This window comes from Taudactylus pleione, unplaced genomic scaffold, assembly GCF_031769625.1.
Source record: "Taudactylus pleione unplaced genomic scaffold, aTauple2 ptg000055l, whole genome shotgun sequence".
NCBI lineage: Eukaryota > Metazoa > Chordata > Amphibia > Anura > Myobatrachidae > Taudactylus > Taudactylus pleione.
In genome coordinates this window covers 6,683,566-6,700,673 of record NW_028284457.1, presented here as the reverse complement: position 1 = coordinate 6,700,673, position 17,108 = coordinate 6,683,566, and the positions used below count along the sequence as shown (strand labels likewise).

The 17,108-nt window shown below is 44.7% G+C and overlaps 1 protein-coding gene across 1 annotated transcript in view; it reads left to right on the top strand.

Moving 5' to 3' along the window:
- Window positions 1-17,108, top strand: part of SMARCAD1 (SNF2 related chromatin remodeling ATPase with DExD box 1) — a 136,312-nt gene that overhangs the window by 75,448 nt on the left and 43,756 nt on the right. Inside the window, exons 10-15 of the mRNA XM_088464429.1 lie at window positions 7,539-7,741; window positions 8,625-8,715; window positions 9,149-9,248; window positions 10,578-10,637; window positions 10,735-10,810; window positions 11,048-11,183. Of these exons, the coding sequence (XP_088320555.1) occupies window positions 7,539-7,741; window positions 8,625-8,715; window positions 9,149-9,248; window positions 10,578-10,637; window positions 10,735-10,810; window positions 11,048-11,183 (666 nt within the window). The remainder of the gene's footprint in view (window positions 1-7,538; window positions 7,742-8,624; window positions 8,716-9,148; window positions 9,249-10,577; window positions 10,638-10,734; window positions 10,811-11,047; window positions 11,184-17,108) is intronic.

Below are 17,108 nucleotides of genomic sequence, written 5' to 3'. Positions count from 1 at the left end.
GCAGGTAGTTTGTGAATGTCTCTGGGGTTGTTTTTGGCTCTGCTAATATTCCAGGAGTGGAGTACAGTTAGCTTTTATCTTTTGTTGCAGACTGGGGAGAGGGTTCTGCTTTAACTCTTAAGTTTAAACTTACCTTTAGTGCAGAGGTTCCCAAACTCGGTCCTCAAGGCACCCTAATGGTCCAGGTTTCAAGGATGAACATGCTTGGGTATAGGTGACTTAATTAGTACCTCTGATTAGTCTTCTGATTTAACCATCTGTGCTCAACAATGGATATCCTTAAAACCTGAACATTGAGGACCAAGTTTGGGAACTTCTGCCTTGGTGACTGGGCTCCAATTTTGAAAACAACATGCTTACTTGAGAGTATTCGCATACCTCACAGTCCTGATTTTGACATGACCGTTCCGTCCTTTGTACGCTGTCCCGGCATCCCACCCGCAGGCGGCATTGTCTAGTGGGGGGTCGGAAGTCCCCCTTTCACACTATTGTGAATAGATGCTGTGCACATGCATCTATTCACAGTGGAGAGGGACTGGTGGCAGGACCCCGGAGCGCAGGGCATGGCCCCAATGTGCCGAAAACTGGTGACGTAGCTTGCAGAGACAGCATTTTCCGCAAAGCCACGTCCCCTGTCACGAGACAATGCCCGTCAGGGTACCTACTCCCATTTTAAAGAAGTTGGGAGGGAAGTAGGGCAGAAGGCAGAAGTTATACCTGTTTTCTGTGTATACATGGTAGGTAAGCATCCCAAAGTGAAGCAGGGGCTGCTCAGGATATGCATTATGTACGTTCAAAATATTCTACCAAAATTCCAGGTGGAAGCAAAGGTCAGGGTGGCCTTTGTGTGGGAATGTGAGGCAGAAATACTCAGTCAGTGCACGTCTGAGGGTTTACCGGCTTTAGAGGCAATGCCTGTCTGGGCAAAGGTCATGGCTCAGTCCATTGCAGATAAATCGGCAAACAGAGGTGTTTCCAATCCACCCTGTAGAACCGTGGTGGGCCCTTAATATTGATAATGGACACTCTTGAGATTGTAATACTGTGGACAAATTGGTTGATTCTTTGGGCAACATGTTCTAAGAAAATTTAGGTGGGCCACAGAGCAATCTTTCCAGATGAAGAGGTCTTGGAAAATTTCCTTTCAGGAGGAGGAGGAGAAGAATTTAGTTCATGACTGGTTTGACCATTCTGTATGGAATGAAGACTTGCCAGATAGTGTGGCTTTTCCGGATCTGATTATTTCTATTCGCCAGACTTTACAGATCTTGGAAGATGTGCCTATTTGAGCAAGAACTTCCTCTGCCTTCTTAAAACAGAAAAAGAAACAGGCAGTTTCTTTTCCTTCATTTTACCATTTTGAGGATGTTTTGGGAGAGTCCTGCTTGTTTGAGCTGCCACCTATGGCAGTCCGGTATGGATTCATCAGGCCTCCTTATATAATGCTAAACACTTTCCATCTATGGGCCATGCATCTTTAAATACAACCTCTTTTTTTGGGGGGGGGGGGGGCGCGGCATATCGGTTTTTGCTATTTCTGCCAGACGTTGCAGTTAAGGTCCTGGCAAGGCACACCTGGAATAAAAAACAAAAATCCCTGCAAGCAATTCTGTTTGAGGGTAAGTTGCCTTTTGGCCCAGAATTGGCTTGCATCATTTCCCAGGCGACAGGAGGTAAGAGACATTCTTTAAGATTGGCCCACATAGGCGCTTATCTGTTTTATTGAAATCTGAATTAGTTAGTTGTGAAACATGATTCAACTGGCCATATTGCCTGTGCTCTTTGCACTACTCAACACGCAAACCTCTGTTGCCCAATATGATTAGTGGTTTATGCACAGCCTGTGCCTTTAATAATCTGCTCTATGGAGTACTCATCAAGACACAGGTTATACATCGGTGTCCATTTATCTGAATATTTTACATGTTTTGCCTTGTACTTTTTATCACAAATGTAACAATCCTGGTGCAGGCGCTTCCAGCTACTTTTGTCATTTGCTGCGTTTTTCCTTAGTTCAATTTTGACATCACATTGAGCAATGTTGCTTTTGAAAAATTAGCCAGTTGAAATGACTTGAAAGCGGAAGTTACAGATAAATGGGTGCCAATAATAAACCATTCTTGAGGTCTCTCTCAGCAATACTGCCCATAATTTTGGGCAAACCAGGACAGTGCAGTTTATTTTCACATAACCCTACTTGTTTGTTTAACGTATGAAACACCTATGTGGAGTACTGTCTGTTCATATTAATGCTGAAAATAATTGTGCCTTCCATAATACACAAGTGATGTCAATGTATATTATTAACAGTAAACATCTATATAACGTGGAGTACTGATGTTCTCAGTTACATGTTCCTTAAGAAAACCTATATTAGAAGTCCTATAATAATGCACCCCCTACTGTAAATTAACACAGACAACTAAAGAATATATCCTTATAATGTACATTTTCCTTTTTTATAGAGCAGTGGTTCCCAAACTTTTTTGAATCATGGTATCCTAGAGTATCAGCTTAGTTTTCAAGGTACACCTGTGCCAAAAGATTGTTGTTGAGAAATTCATAATTTTTTTTAGTAAAGTAGATAAGTGATAGTGTTCATTCTAGCATGCTGCACCTTGCACAACCTGTGCAGTTCCTCTTTCCTACCTGGGGTGTCACACTCTGGTCTGGTGCTTCTAGCACACTCAGCTAATGCAACAAACATCTGCTATATTGACCAGTGTGTGCTAGAAGCACCAGAACAGAGTGACACTCCAGGTAGGAAAGAGGAACTGCACAGGTTGTGACAGGTGCAGGGTGCTAGAATGAAGACTTTAGTGAAGTAAATTGTGCTTGCAGGTCATCCTTAGGGTCAGTTATGTGGTGGTGGACAGGTTTGCTCTTTTGTTTGTCCACATACAGGTTGAGTCTCCCATATCCAAAATGCTTGGAACCAAGGGTATTTTGGATAATGGAACATTCCGTATTTTAGAATAATTGCATACCATAATGAGATATCTTGGGAATAGGACCCAAATATACACACACAATGCGTTTATGTGTTATATACACCTTATACACACAGCCTGCAGGTACTTTTATACAATATATTCAATAATTTTGTGGCTCAAACAAAGTTTGTGTACATACATGAAATTCATTTATGTTTCATATACACTAGGGATGAGCGGGTTCGGTTCCCTGAGAACCGAACCCACCCGAACTTCGGGGATCCGGGGCGATCCGAGCCCAAGCTCGGATCTCCCTGTCTGCCCCGGATCCCTCTCCCGAGGCAAAACCTCGAGATCTGCTGTCGGATCTCGAGGTTTTGCCTCGAGCGGCCGTTTAAAAAAAAATGCCTTTGCCTTTAATGGGCAAAGTGCTGATTGGCTGACAGAGCCGTCTGTCACGGCTCTCAGCCAATCAGCATTATGGTGCTCATTTGCATGTAGCACGGACTCGTGAGATCCGTGCTACATGCATCTGTGTGATTGACAGTGACACAGAGCACAGATGGGTCAGTGAGACCCGTCTGTGCTGCTGTGTATTTCAATGACACAGATGCACGCACGGACCAGGAGATCCGTGCTACTTGCATCTGTGTCATTGACACAGAGCACTAACGGGTCCGTGAGACCCGTCTGTGCTGCTGTGGTAAATATAAAAAAAAAAACCTGTGTAAAAAGAGAAAAAAATGGCGTGCCCCCCCCCCAAAAAAAGAGCAACCAGCCCCGGGCATTAGTGACCCAGTGCTGGGTGTGCTTAAATACAGGGGACAAACGACATAGGGGTCCCCTGTACTTAAACACAACCAGCACCGGGCTAGTCAGAACCAGAGCTGGTTGCCAAAATACGGGGGACAAACGACGTAGGGGTCCCCCGTATTCTGCGCAACCAGCTCTGGGCTCTGATCCGGTCCTGGTTCTGGAAATACAGGGGAAAAAAATGAGTAGGGTTCCCCTGTATGTTCCAGAACCAGCACTGGACTTTTTCTAGCGGGGGGCTGATGCCACAGCCAGGGGAGCCCTTTCACCGGGCCCCCCAGCCGCAGCATCAGCCCTGACCGCTAGTCAGCCCAGGCCGGGGATCCCTGGAGAGCTGGGGACCCCCCCAATAAAGGGGTCACCCTCTCCAGGGCACCCCAGGCCCAGGCTGATAGCCCGGGGCTATCCCCGCCACCCCTGGTGGCGGTGGGTGGCGGGTTGATTGTGTGGTGTGGTGTAAATAAAGAATATCAAACATTGTCTTTACAAGTAGAACTGCAAGTCCCAGCAAGCCTGCCCCGCATGCTGGTACTTGGAGAACCACAAGTACCAGCATGCAGGGCATTAAGGGCCCACTAGTACCTGTAGTTCACCTGTAAAAAAATGTTTAAAAAAAACACAGGACACACACACCGTGACAGTATAAGTTTATTAAACATACATACACACACACACATGTACACATACTCACCTATGTAACCTGTAGCATCGGTCCACTTGTCCGGTAAAGTATCCCTAGGGGACCTGTCTCTCTCAGCCAATGAACGGCTCCCTCCATTGTAGTCAATGCTGGGAGCCGCAAGGTTATTAAAGTTTACCCTGCGGTTCCCACCATTGACTACAATGGAGGGAGCCGTTCATTGGCTGAGAGACGGGAGATGACCTCTCTCAGCCAATGAACGCTTAGCAGCGGGGTTTCCATGGTGATACCCCGCCGCTAAGCTCTCATTCGGGAAGTACCGTTCTATAGAACGGTACTAAGTTCGTGGATCGCGTTTTCGTTTTTTTTTTTTTGCCAAGTCCGGGGATGCCTACTTTGGAACGAAGAGGACAGAACCTCGCATAGGAGATGGTGAGTATGTTTTTTTTCACAGGTCCCCTAGGGATACTTTACCGGACAAGTGGACCGATGCTACAGGTTACATAGGTGAGTATGTGTACATGTGTGTGTGTGTATGTATGTTTAATAAACTTATACTGTCACGGTGTGTGTGTCCTGTGTTTTTTTAAACATTTTTTTTACAGGTGAACTACAGGTACTAGTGGGCCCTTAATGCCCTGCATGCTGGTACTTGTGGTTCTCCAAGTACCAGCATGCGGGGCAGGCTAGCTGGGACTTGCAGTTCTACTTGTAAAGACAATGTTTGATATTCTTTATTTACACCACACCACACAATCAACCCGCCACCCACCGCCACCAGGGGTGGCGGGGATAGCCCCGGGCTATCAGCCTGGGCCTGGGGTGCCCTGGAGAGGGTGACCCCTTTATTGGGGGGGTCCCCAGCTCTCCAGGGATCCCCGGCCTGGGCTGACTAGCGGTCAGGGTTGATGCTGCGGCTGGGGGGCCCGGTGAAAGGGCTCCCCTGGCTGTGGCATCAGCCCCCCGCTAGAAAAAGTCCAGTGCTGGTTCTGGAACATACAGGGGAACCCTACTCATTTTTTGTCCCCTATATTTCCAGAACCAGGACCGGATCAGAGCCCAGAGCTGGTTGCGCAGAATACAGGGGACCCCTACGTCGTTTGTCCCCCGTATTTTGGCAACCAGCGCTGGTTCTGACTAGCCCGGTGCTGGTTGTGCTTAAGTACAGGGGACCCCTACGTCGTTTGTCCCCTGTATTTAAGCACACCCAGCACTGGGTTACTAATGCCCGGGGCTGGTTGCTCTTTTTTGGGGGGGTGCACGCCATTTTTTTCTTTTTTTACACAGGTTTTTTTTTTTTTTTTTACCACAGCAGCACAGACGGGTCTCACGGACCTGTCATTGCTCTGTGCCAATCACACAGATGCATGTAGCACGGATCTCCCGGGTTCGTGCTACATGCAAATGGGCACCATAACGCTGATTGGCTTCCTGTCTGCCACTGCAGTGCCACTCCTAGATGGGCCACGTGTTTGTGCCGCCCCCTTGTGTCGCTTAGCATAGTCATCCAGCTTCCTCGGTACAACCTTTTGGCCTAAAAACAATATTGTGAGGTGTTCAGAATAGAGTGGAAATGAGTGGAAATTAATGTTATTGGGGTTATTAATAGCGTAGGAACAAAAAAAGGCCCATTTATGTGATTTTAGCGTTTTTTTTTTATTTTTTAAGAAAAAATCCAGATCCAAAACACAAAACCCAGAACCCAAAACACGGAAGGGTGGTTTTGGCAAAACCAATCCAGATCCAAAACACGAAGAAAGATCCAGATCCAAAACCAAAACACAAAACACGAAAAGTGTCCGGTGCACACCCCTAATATACACCTTATACACACAAACTGCAGGTAATTTTATACAATATTTTTAATAATTTGTGCCTTAGACAAAGTTTGTGTACATTTGAACCATCAAAAATCAAAGGTTTCAATATCTGTCATGCCAAAATAATTCCGTATTTCGGAATATTTGGATATGGGAGACTCAACCTGTATTTACATTACATTGACCATAAATAATTTGATTTGTACTGGACCACCAACCTGCAAGTTTCCCAAAGCACCCCAGGGTGCCACAACACATAGTTTGGGAACCACTGTCACTGTATAGACTAGAGACTTAAGTATTTGTTGATACTACTTTTGCAGTTGTAAAACACCATTCTGTGTTAGTCTGCCATTATTTTTTGACATTATGATGTTTCTTCTGTTGCAAATAATCTAGGTCATGTTTGCGAAATTTTTAAGATAACAAGTACCTAACTGAAATATGTGATAAATGATGGAGGTACTTGGCTCCATTTAATTTCCTCTAAGAATAATCCAACTTTTTATCCTGGCTTCCTCTGACTATGTACAGAGCTAAGAACATCAAACCTCTATCCCCCACCTGTAAGGCTTGGATGTATGGCAAAGCTCTTAAGTATCCTGTCAATCTAATATGTTGTGTAGCCTGTAGAGAGCCTGAGAGAAAGTGCTGGTTGTAGATTAATCATCTTATGTATTTGTTGCAGCAGGTATTGTGTTGATAACAGTTATTAGGATAAACTTCTTTTAGCTTTAAGCATAACATACATCTACCTCATCATCTACCTGCAACAGCTGGTGGTCAGGGTTTATATTTATTTGTTTAGGGGGAAAGGAACAATCTGTGGGAAGAAAGCGTTAATGCTTTATGATCCAGCATATTTTCTATCCCTTTTTTATACCATACAGTCGGGTTTAAAATATTATGTAGCTACATTGCCTCTTGTATACTTTCAGTGGGTTTCAAACCATTTACTGTACCTCACAAAATACTGTAATGATAACTTCGTAACTATGACTGTTTTCTGCTAATTTTTCATAGAGCTCACAATTCCCTTTTGTAGGTCAATACAAACCACTTTTAAGACCATATACGAAGTGATCACCTTGGCATTTGAGTGAATTGAATCATGGCTTTATGGTGATATTGCAAACATACCTATACACGTACAGGTTTTCCCTAGTAATCATGCAGTCATCCATGTGCTTTAGAAAGAACATACAATATACGGATTAGTTTTTGGTTTAATAACATCTCTTGTTGATTTGCCTGTGGAACAAAATATGTGAATCCTATGTGTAAAGCCAATATATAAAGTATTAAAGTGACTTATTTTTGTTTTCTTTGCAGTTTAATAAAATTAGCAACGTGAATAATCTTTCAATAGATCTAATTTGGGACTGTAAAATATTGATCAAAGAAAGAGAAGTGGTTTTGAAACTTATGATCAAATGTGAAGAGATTTCAAAGAACTTAACAAAGGAGGTGACGCATATCACTGAAGATGGGGAGAGTGGGTGGACTGTGCAGCAGCCTTCTATCCTGTCCCAGAGGTATGTCCATTCCTGGTGATTTGGTGATACTTCCTTACATTGTCATTGAAAACTGTATGTGTAGTGTGCGCCTCTGGTTAGGAATGCAGTCAGGAAGCCGACGGTCAAAATGCCGACCACTGGCTTCCCGACTGTGCAATCCTGACGGGACTAATGATAGACGCCTGTCATTATCTTTACGCCGGGATCCCATCGCCTGGCATACCGAAAGAAGGTAAGGCGGGCGGGGACAGCCGCGGGGGGGAAGGGTTAAGGTAAGGGCTCCAGGGGGGGGTGGGGGGGACGACTAAGGGTTAGGCTAGGGGGAGGGGGGGTTAGTGTTACACACCCCCGGGTGGAGGTTAGGGTTAGGCACCCCCCCAGGGGTTAGGTTTAGGCTGCAGGGATGGGGAGGTTAGGTTTAGGCACTTACGGGAGGAGGTTAGGTTTAGGCACCCCTAAGGGAGTGTTGGTTGGGGTGGGAGAGGGTTAGTTATACTTACCTTACTTACCTGTCGGGATCTTCACTGCTGCCGGTGTTCCGGCGTCGGGATTTGAACTGCCGGACATGGACATAGGTCTGACGGTCATTCATACTAATCCCTTCTGGTTATTAGGACACAGTGTCTGAATGAAGCTTGGCCTTACTTTATCATCGCTGAGTGTAATTAATGTATTACATTTTACTATAAAAAAGTTGCTTATGTTACAAAGTAAGGACAGACCACCAAAATCCCTAGTCAGCTAATCCATAAGAATGCATAAGGTCTGACTAAAGCATAGTCCAATTTTAAGAGGAGAAATAACTCCAGACTATTTTCTGTTTTGCTACAAAGATGTCAAATCCCTTCAAACTATATATAGTTTATGACAATATTCCTTTTAATATTCTTTTATTTTACAGCCTGGTACTCAAACCTTACCAGAAGATTGGTTTAAACTGGTTAGCTCTGCTGCACAAACATAATGTCAGTGGGATTTTGGCAGATGAGATGGTGAGTGTTATTATACCCTTCCACTACTTATTTGACAGAATATGAACCTGATACAGAGTTGTATGCTATTCTCATCGTTGCTGCGTCTTTGGACGCAACAATGAAGACAAAGTATTCTAATGCTGCAGGAGGACAAAAAACTCGTGGCACATCCCTGTGAGATTTAGCCACGCCCCTGTGTTACAAGGCCACGCCCCTTTTACACAAGATGAGAATGCCAGGGCAGATCTAGAGCCCCAGTCTGTCCCTGGTTTTAGTCACTGGCTTAAACAAACACTGGCTTTGCCAATAGCAATGTATGCAAGAACATCATTATAAAATGACAATTTACAGCTTTCATGTGTAAATATATTTTAAAATGATGCTTCAAGTTTGTTGAACTGTAACATTTCCATTAATTAGCTTGACATTTTTTCTTTCTTTTTAAATCCAGGGTTTGGGAAAAACTGTTCAAGCCATAGCATTCCTTGCACATCTTTACTTGAACGGAGATAGAGGCCCTCATCTTGTGGTTGTTCCTGCCTCCACGTTGGGTTAGTAGAACTCTGTGGAAGTTATCATTTATTATGGAATCAGTTCTTCCTATGGGTTACTTACACTTCATTAATGATAAACTAGACATAGGAAGCCATATGTTTATAGCTTACTATGTTTCTTTTTTTTTTTTTTTGCATATAAAATAAATTCTGCATAATGTGTCGCAGACGTTCACATGTGTAAAATACACATACTGTAAATGGCTTGCTTGTCTAAAGAGAATATTTAAGGCTATTAAGATATTTAGAAGATATAATTCATCCTGAATTTGGGCCTGATTCAGAGATAGACGCTAATGCGATCCCAGCTGCGATTATACATGGAACGCAACTGCGAAATATGCTAATAGTTTCAAAGCTTACCCAAGCATAGGGACGCCCACTGCTGCCTTCTCATCTGCATCCAACGTCGCGCACCACCGTAAATATCGGTAACATCGACCAGCCTTGCAGCTTTTGCAGCACGTCTAAACTGTCTCAAATACAGTTGCTCTCCTGACACGCAGAGAGCTCTCAAGCTGCGTAGGAGATTGCAATGGCTGATTTATGCATGTAACGGCGTTTAAACCATAAGACATGCCTGCATTTTTCTAAACAAGCCCCTCCCCCTGTTACCACCCCCAAATGCTGACTACCTGTCACTAACTTTGCAAATGAAATTGGAACACAATCACTTTGATGCATGCACAATAGCAAGAAATCTCTCATTCTGCATAAAAATCACCATTGCGTACATCTCTGCATCAGGCCCTTTGTTAGCCAATGCCGTTCTTCATGTGTGGTCCGACCTCCTATAAGATCTTCCAATCCTTTTCGTCTGTCCCCTCAGTACAAGCTATAGAACATTGTCAGGGTTCCCGCACTCATACAGCTGTGGGTTCTTGTGCTAGATTTACTTGAGGAATTAGCATGATGCATTTTATGATTGTTTCAATATGTACAAAGCAGTCTCACATACTGACAGAGCATCTCTACTCTGACTGTGCCATATGACCTCTGACTAACATTACATTTCTGGCGATGTGGAATTACTAGTGTAAATATCTAGCGTAGTCCTGCATCAGTAAATCAGTAACATGAACCAGTTACTGTATCATTGTGGCGCGGGCACCATATGTAGTATTTTGTTTTTACCTCACTAATGTTTGTGTGTAAGAGACTATACAGGGCAGGGTAGAGCGTAACCTCTCTTATCGGAGCGTAACAATCACTTTCTCATTGGTGGTTACCAGCAAAAAAAGTAAAACGCAAATAATACATTATGACTGAATTCTGTGTCCCCAATATATCAGTTCACTGCTCAATATTTCTGCCTTTGTTTCACAGATAACTGGATTCGAGAGTTCAATCAGTGGTGTCCAGATATGAACGTCTTGCTATACTATGGTAAAAATAAGTTTATGGTTATAATAATTTATTCAGTGTGTATTTGATGTTTGGGCATTAATGAGTTGGAATGTTATTCTTTTTTCTCTACTTGCAGGTACTCAAGAAGAAAGAAAGCACTTGCGCTATGACATCCTTAATAAAGCTGTAGAATTGTATGTAATTATCACAACGTAAGTATTCTTAGAGATGTCTGACCTCTTGTGGCAAACTTGGGACATTGCAATGTTTTTCTCCAAAGTTAATGATTTGCTTTTGCATTAAATCATTTATGTGACACTTTATAACAGACACTCCTTACCTCCCTGTCTGTGTGTTAATACCCAGTCTCATTTTAATTATTGTTTTAGTAGAGTGCTGGCACTGTATAAATAAATGTTAATAAAGCAAAAAACTTTTTTATTTTGCAGATACAATTGTGCAATCAGCAATGCAGAGGATCGTAGTTTGTTCAGACGCGTGAAGCTAAATTATGCTGTATTTGATGAAGGCCACATGCTCAAGAATATGAGTGCCGTTCGATATCAGCATCTTATGACTTTAAATGTATGTCTAACCCAACATGTGTACATCATAGGGAGAATTATCTTCAGAGCTCTAATAGCTGATAAGATCTCGTGATTAAACATGCAAGGCATTTCCTTTCAGTTAATAAATTCTTTAGTAGAACAAATCTGAACTTGTATGCATAGTAAGTGCTCAGATCTGCAATCAATTGCACTATTTTGACAAAAGCTGTTTGGAGTTGGCCATTTCAAGACATGTTCTATAATTAATCAATGTCAACAAATCTGCCTTAACTTGAAGCTCTTTTAAACTATTTCATACGAATTAGCACTCATATAATACGGAATTTGCATAAGCATTGATTTCTGCTTTGAAGTTAGTAATAGCTTTTAAAGGAAATGTTTGTTAACCTGTTATTATTATTCAGTAGTTTTAATGAAATTATTTCATGTAAAAATCATATTACTGTCACTGTAGATATGATGTATAATGAGCATCGTTTTACCTCTCTCAGAATGTGCATTTACTAGCAGGTTACAAGAATATGCAGTTAGTCCCAGCAGAGGCTTTCTTTCTATAGTTTGCAGTTAACCTGCAACTGCTGGTGCCTGAAGCCTTATTTCACCCCACGTTTTATTCACCGCAACCTTTGGGGGCGATTGTTGAGAGAGAAGTACCAACCAATCATCTTCTAAAAAAGAAAATGCATGGTGCACACTCTAAGCAGAAGTGTAGCATTGAACCATTGCGCCTGGAGTATGCCTACATTTTCGTGCCCCCTCCCGGTTCTGAATTTTGCCAGCATGTGAGGCTGTTACATTAAGAAAAAAAAATGGTCATAAATGGTGAACAGAGACCCTCTTTTGTTGGATAATAAATGGGAATTTATTTCTATGTGATGTGCCGCCACTGTACACACATCCGGCACTTAGTGGTGTCATTCCGATACAGACTGCTCACCTGATCGCTAGGTTGCCTCATTATTCTGTTTAGGGCTCCACTGCGCTGCTCCTGGGTCTTTTTCCCTGCCGAGCACTTTAATGTCACCACAATGGGACACTGCAAATTCCGGAACTGGTGCTACACTTGCTTTGTCGGGCACTGCTGCTGCGAGACCCTCTTCCCACTCATGGTTGCACGGGTGGTGATGGGGGGCAGGGGCATTGGTAGTGAGGGTAGTTGTGGTAAAATTGCAAGTGGGGAGGTGGACCGAGGCACAGGTGGGGAGCTGGACAGAGGCACTGGTGAGAGTGGCTAGAGGCAACAGTGGGAGGGGCTAGAGGCACTGGTGATAAAAAATGGCTGTGGAACAGATTTTAATGGGCCAGTAGCATGACTGATGCTGCCCTAGATAGGCAACTACATTTAGTCAATATCTAATGCTGCTTATATTTGTCCATTCAGAGGGCAATCCAGCCCGGTGGCAGACTCCCAGCAGCCCAATGTTCTCTGGGTTGCGCCCATCAGGAGAGCAACAGGTGGGTAGAGGAGCACGGCTCGGGGGTGCAACCTGTGGACAGGAAGTTGTTGCGTGTTTGCACCGTATACTGTGTCTCTATGGCAATAGGCAGTATCTCTCACAGGGACCAGCAGAGCAGGATAGAAGAAGCACAGCGTAAGGACTAAGGACACTGAGAGGGGGGCCGTAGAACAGTGCATAGAGCAGACACTGAGTGAGGAGGGTCCTGCAGAACATTGTATAGAGGAGGATGCTCAGAGAGTGATGAGGGGGCTGCAGAACATTGCATAGAGAACTCACTGTAGAGAACTTTGCGTAGAACGTATAGTGAGTGAGGAGGGGACTGCAGAACTTTGCCTAGAGATGACACTGAGAGGGCTGCAGAACATTGCATAGAGCAGGCAGTGAGGAGGGGGCTGCAGGGACCGGCAGAGCAGGACACATAAGCTCAGCATATGGACTAGGGACACAGAGGAACTTGGAAGGGTGGGATGCAGACAGTGAGTGAGGAGAGCCCTGGCAGCAGAGCAAGACCACTCAGTAAGGAGCAATAGAGAGAGTTAGTTGGACATAGGAGCTAGAGAGTCTCGTCTGTGCAGCAGGAAGTCTCAACTTACCTGGGAATGCAGCATCAGAGTGTGACAGTGACTCAGTGAAAGGGAGGAGGAAACGGTGACACCTTGCACACGGATTGAGCGAAAAAGGGGAACAGAAGCTGGGTTCCGAGCTATCTCCGAGTCATCACTGTGGCCAGAGATGCCTATGGGGCTGTGGGGGAAGTAGTAGTAGTCATGGGAGGTCTCCTCCCAGCTGGTGAGGAGCTGGAGAAAAGAGCTACCGGGGGCAGTAGTCATGCGACACACACAACGTTAATCCTGGTGGGCAGCGTCTGCTGGGATCACTGTGGTGCGAGTCGCTTGACTTTTGAGTGACACACACGCACTTTGTGGTCCGTTTGGACGGTGCCTTTCACCCCCATCGGCACCTCTAGCATGAGCTCCACCCACGCTATGCCCCTGACTTGAAGTACTAATAATACTGATAGTAAAAATAATTTTTATAAACTCCACAATTAACATCGAGTACAAGTGTGGTTCTTTGTACATGTTTGGCTAAAAATGGGTGCTCATCGACCACGTTAAGGTGAACCCCATCAGATGGGTCCCTAATACTGACACATTATATCATTTTATCCAGGACTTGCCCATAATAGTGCCCATTCTAAAAAGTACTATATGTGCAAGCATTTTTGTCTAAACATGTGCAAAGAGCCTCACTTAAGGCCCCCACACGGTACTACTTTTTAAAACGATTTGGCCTTCTATGATCGATTGGAACAACAAATCGTTTAAAAAGTGCCGTGTGTGGGCATGATAACGATGTGATGTGCACTCCCGCGGGTCGTTCGTCGTGGTCGCTGATCTCTTAAACATATAGAGAGATCTTTGACCTGTCATTCACGATGTGCATGACATTGTTCCATGTGTATGCATGCTGAACGATGTCATGGACGACACAAATGCCCGCATGGATCAGGAAGATCCGTGCTGCATGCAACTGTGTATCAATGACTCAGACGCATGGACAGCTCAGTGAGATTTGTCTGCTTCTGTTTTAAAAAAATTGAAACCTGTGTAAAAATAGAAACAAAACGGCATGGCCACCTCCGAAAGAGAACAACCACCCCGGGCTTTGGAGATCCAGTGCTGGTTGTGCTAAATACAGGGGACAAATGACAAAAGCACAACCAGCACCAGGCTATTCAGAACCAGTCCTGGTTGCCAAAATACAGGGGACAAAAGATGTAGGGGCATCCCTGTATTTAGCGCAACAAGCACTGGGCTCTGAGCCGTCGTGGTTCTGGAAATACAGGGGAAAAAAATGCATAGGGTTCCCCTGTAAATTCCAGAGCCAGCACCGAATTTTTGCTAGCGGGGTGAGGGTGTAATGCCACAGCCAGGGGGAACACTTTCACCATGTCCCCCAGCCTAAGCATTACCCCTGCCCGCTAGTCAGCCCAGGCCAGGAATCCATGGGGAGCTGGGGACCCCCCAAATAAAAGGGGTCCTCTTCTCCAGGGCACCCCAGGCCTAGGCTGATGGCCAGGGCTATCCCCAGCACCCCTGGAGCAGTGGGTGCCGGGTTGATTATGTAGTGTGATGCAATTGATACTAGTCAAATATTTGTCTTTTACTGTAGAACTACAGGTCCCCAGCAAGCCTCCCACGCATGCTGGTACTTGGAGAACCACAAGTACCAGCATGTGGGGAAGGAATGGAATTGAAATTAAATCCCGATAGCGGATGCCCGACAGGATCAAGATCCCAAAAGGGGCAGGTCCCGTGTCTCCCCCCCCCCAATAACCCTAACCCTCCCTTAGTGGTGTCCAACCCTAATCTCCCCTATTAGTGCCTAACACTAACCCCCCCCTTACCGCTCCCTAACCTCTCCGAGGGGGGGGGTGCCTAACCCTAATCTCCTCCCCAAACCTAACCCCGCTAGACTCCCTAATACTCCGGCCCCCCTGCGGCTAATGCCAGGGGCGCCTCGGACTTACCTTCGTTCGGGATGGCGTCCTCGGCGTTCCGCAATGGGACTATGATAGGTGTCGGTATTTTGACGCCTATCATAAATCCCTAGCCGGCATTCTGCTGTCGGTCATATGATTACATCCCTGTGGGGAATTACGGGCCTGCTGGTACCTGTAGTTCCACAGCAAAAGAAATATTTAAAAACCACAGAACACACACATCATCGAAAGTAAGTTTGTTAAAACAAACATGCACGCTCACACTCCCTATCACACACACTCACCTATGTATCCCTAAAGCCATTCATGTCCTCTTCTCCAAGCAGCATCCACAATTACCTGTAAAGAAAAATCCATACTCACATCCTTCTATGCGTGGATCACATCCTCTTCTGTCCACATAGGCATCCACGGGCTTGGCAAAGCAAAGAAACGCATTTACTCGACCACCGAACACAGTACCGTCCTCTAAGAACGGTACTTGCTGAATGATGGCTCAGCGGTGGGATTTCAATATAGAAATCCTGGTGCTGAACGCTCACTGGCTGACAGAGGCGAGCCGTCCGTCTCTCAGCCAATTAAAGGTTCCCACCATTGAAGTCAATGGTGAGAACCGCGAGGTTACTGAAGGTTACTTTCGCGGTTCTTACCTTTGACATCAATTCTGCGAACCGTTCACTGGCTGAGGCGGAAGGATCGCCTCTCTCAGTCAATGAACGCGCAGCTCCGGGATCTCTATAGTGAAATCTCGCAGCTGAGCCGTCATTCGGGTAGTACTGTCCTTAGAGAACGGTACTAATGTCCGCCTGTCCGGGATTTTCATTTTGTCGTTTTGCCAAGTTCCTGGACATGGACAGAGGAGGACATGATCCATGCATAGGAGGAGGTGAGTATGGAATTTTTTTTTTTTTTTTTTTTTTTTTTTTTATACAGGTACTCGTGGATGCTACTTGGAGAAGAGGACATGAATGGCTTCATGGATACATAGATGAGTATGTGTGAGTGTGCATGTATGTTTTAATAAACTTTTACTTTCAACGGTGTGTGTGTTCTGTGTTTTTTTTTTTTTTTCAGATTTATTTTGCTGTGGAACTACAGGTACCAGTGGGCCCGTAATGCCCCGCATGTTGGTACTTGTGGTTCTCCAAGTACCAGCATTCGGGGGAGGCATGCTGGGACCTGTTACACAGCAAAATATATTTTTAATATCAATTGCACCACACTTTACCTAAACCTATCAACCTAGGCCTGGGGTGCCTTGGAGAGGGGGACCCATTTATTGAGCGGGTCCTCAGGGATGCCTGTCCTGTGCTGACTAGCAGTCAGGGGTAATGCTTTGGCTGGGGGACCCGGTGAAAGTGTTCCCTGGCTGTGGCATTACCCCTCTGCTAGAATAGGGGGACCCCCTACGTCGTTTGTCCCCTGTATTTAGCACAACCAGCACTGGGTCTCCAAAGTTCTCTGCTGGTTGTTATTTTGGGGGGGCACCCCATTTAAAAAAAAAATTTACACAGATTTTTATTTTAAGACCGCAGTACAGACAGATTTCACTGATCCCGTTCGTGCATCTGTGTTTATTGTTTTTACAAACATACTTGTACCCCGAGACTCCCTGATCTTTGCATGCATTTATCTGCTATCGCACACTATCTATGAATATGCAAATCATGATCGTCCACGCTAGATATGGTGTACATCGTGCAGCTTTTGGTGCACATCGTGCGCTGGCGTTGCCAGGGGAGTTCAAGTGAAATCGCAAAAGAGATTAGATCGTTTGCCAAATTGTACCGTGTGTAGGGGCCTTTATACTCCGTGTTATATGTAGAGTTTATCAAATAATTTTTACAATCATTATTCTTAGAGTGTGCACCATGCATTTTCTTTTTCCTGCATAGTACAGGATGAGTCTCCCATATCCAAATATTCCGAAATACGGAATCATTTTGGCATGACTGAGATAATAAGACCTTTTGAT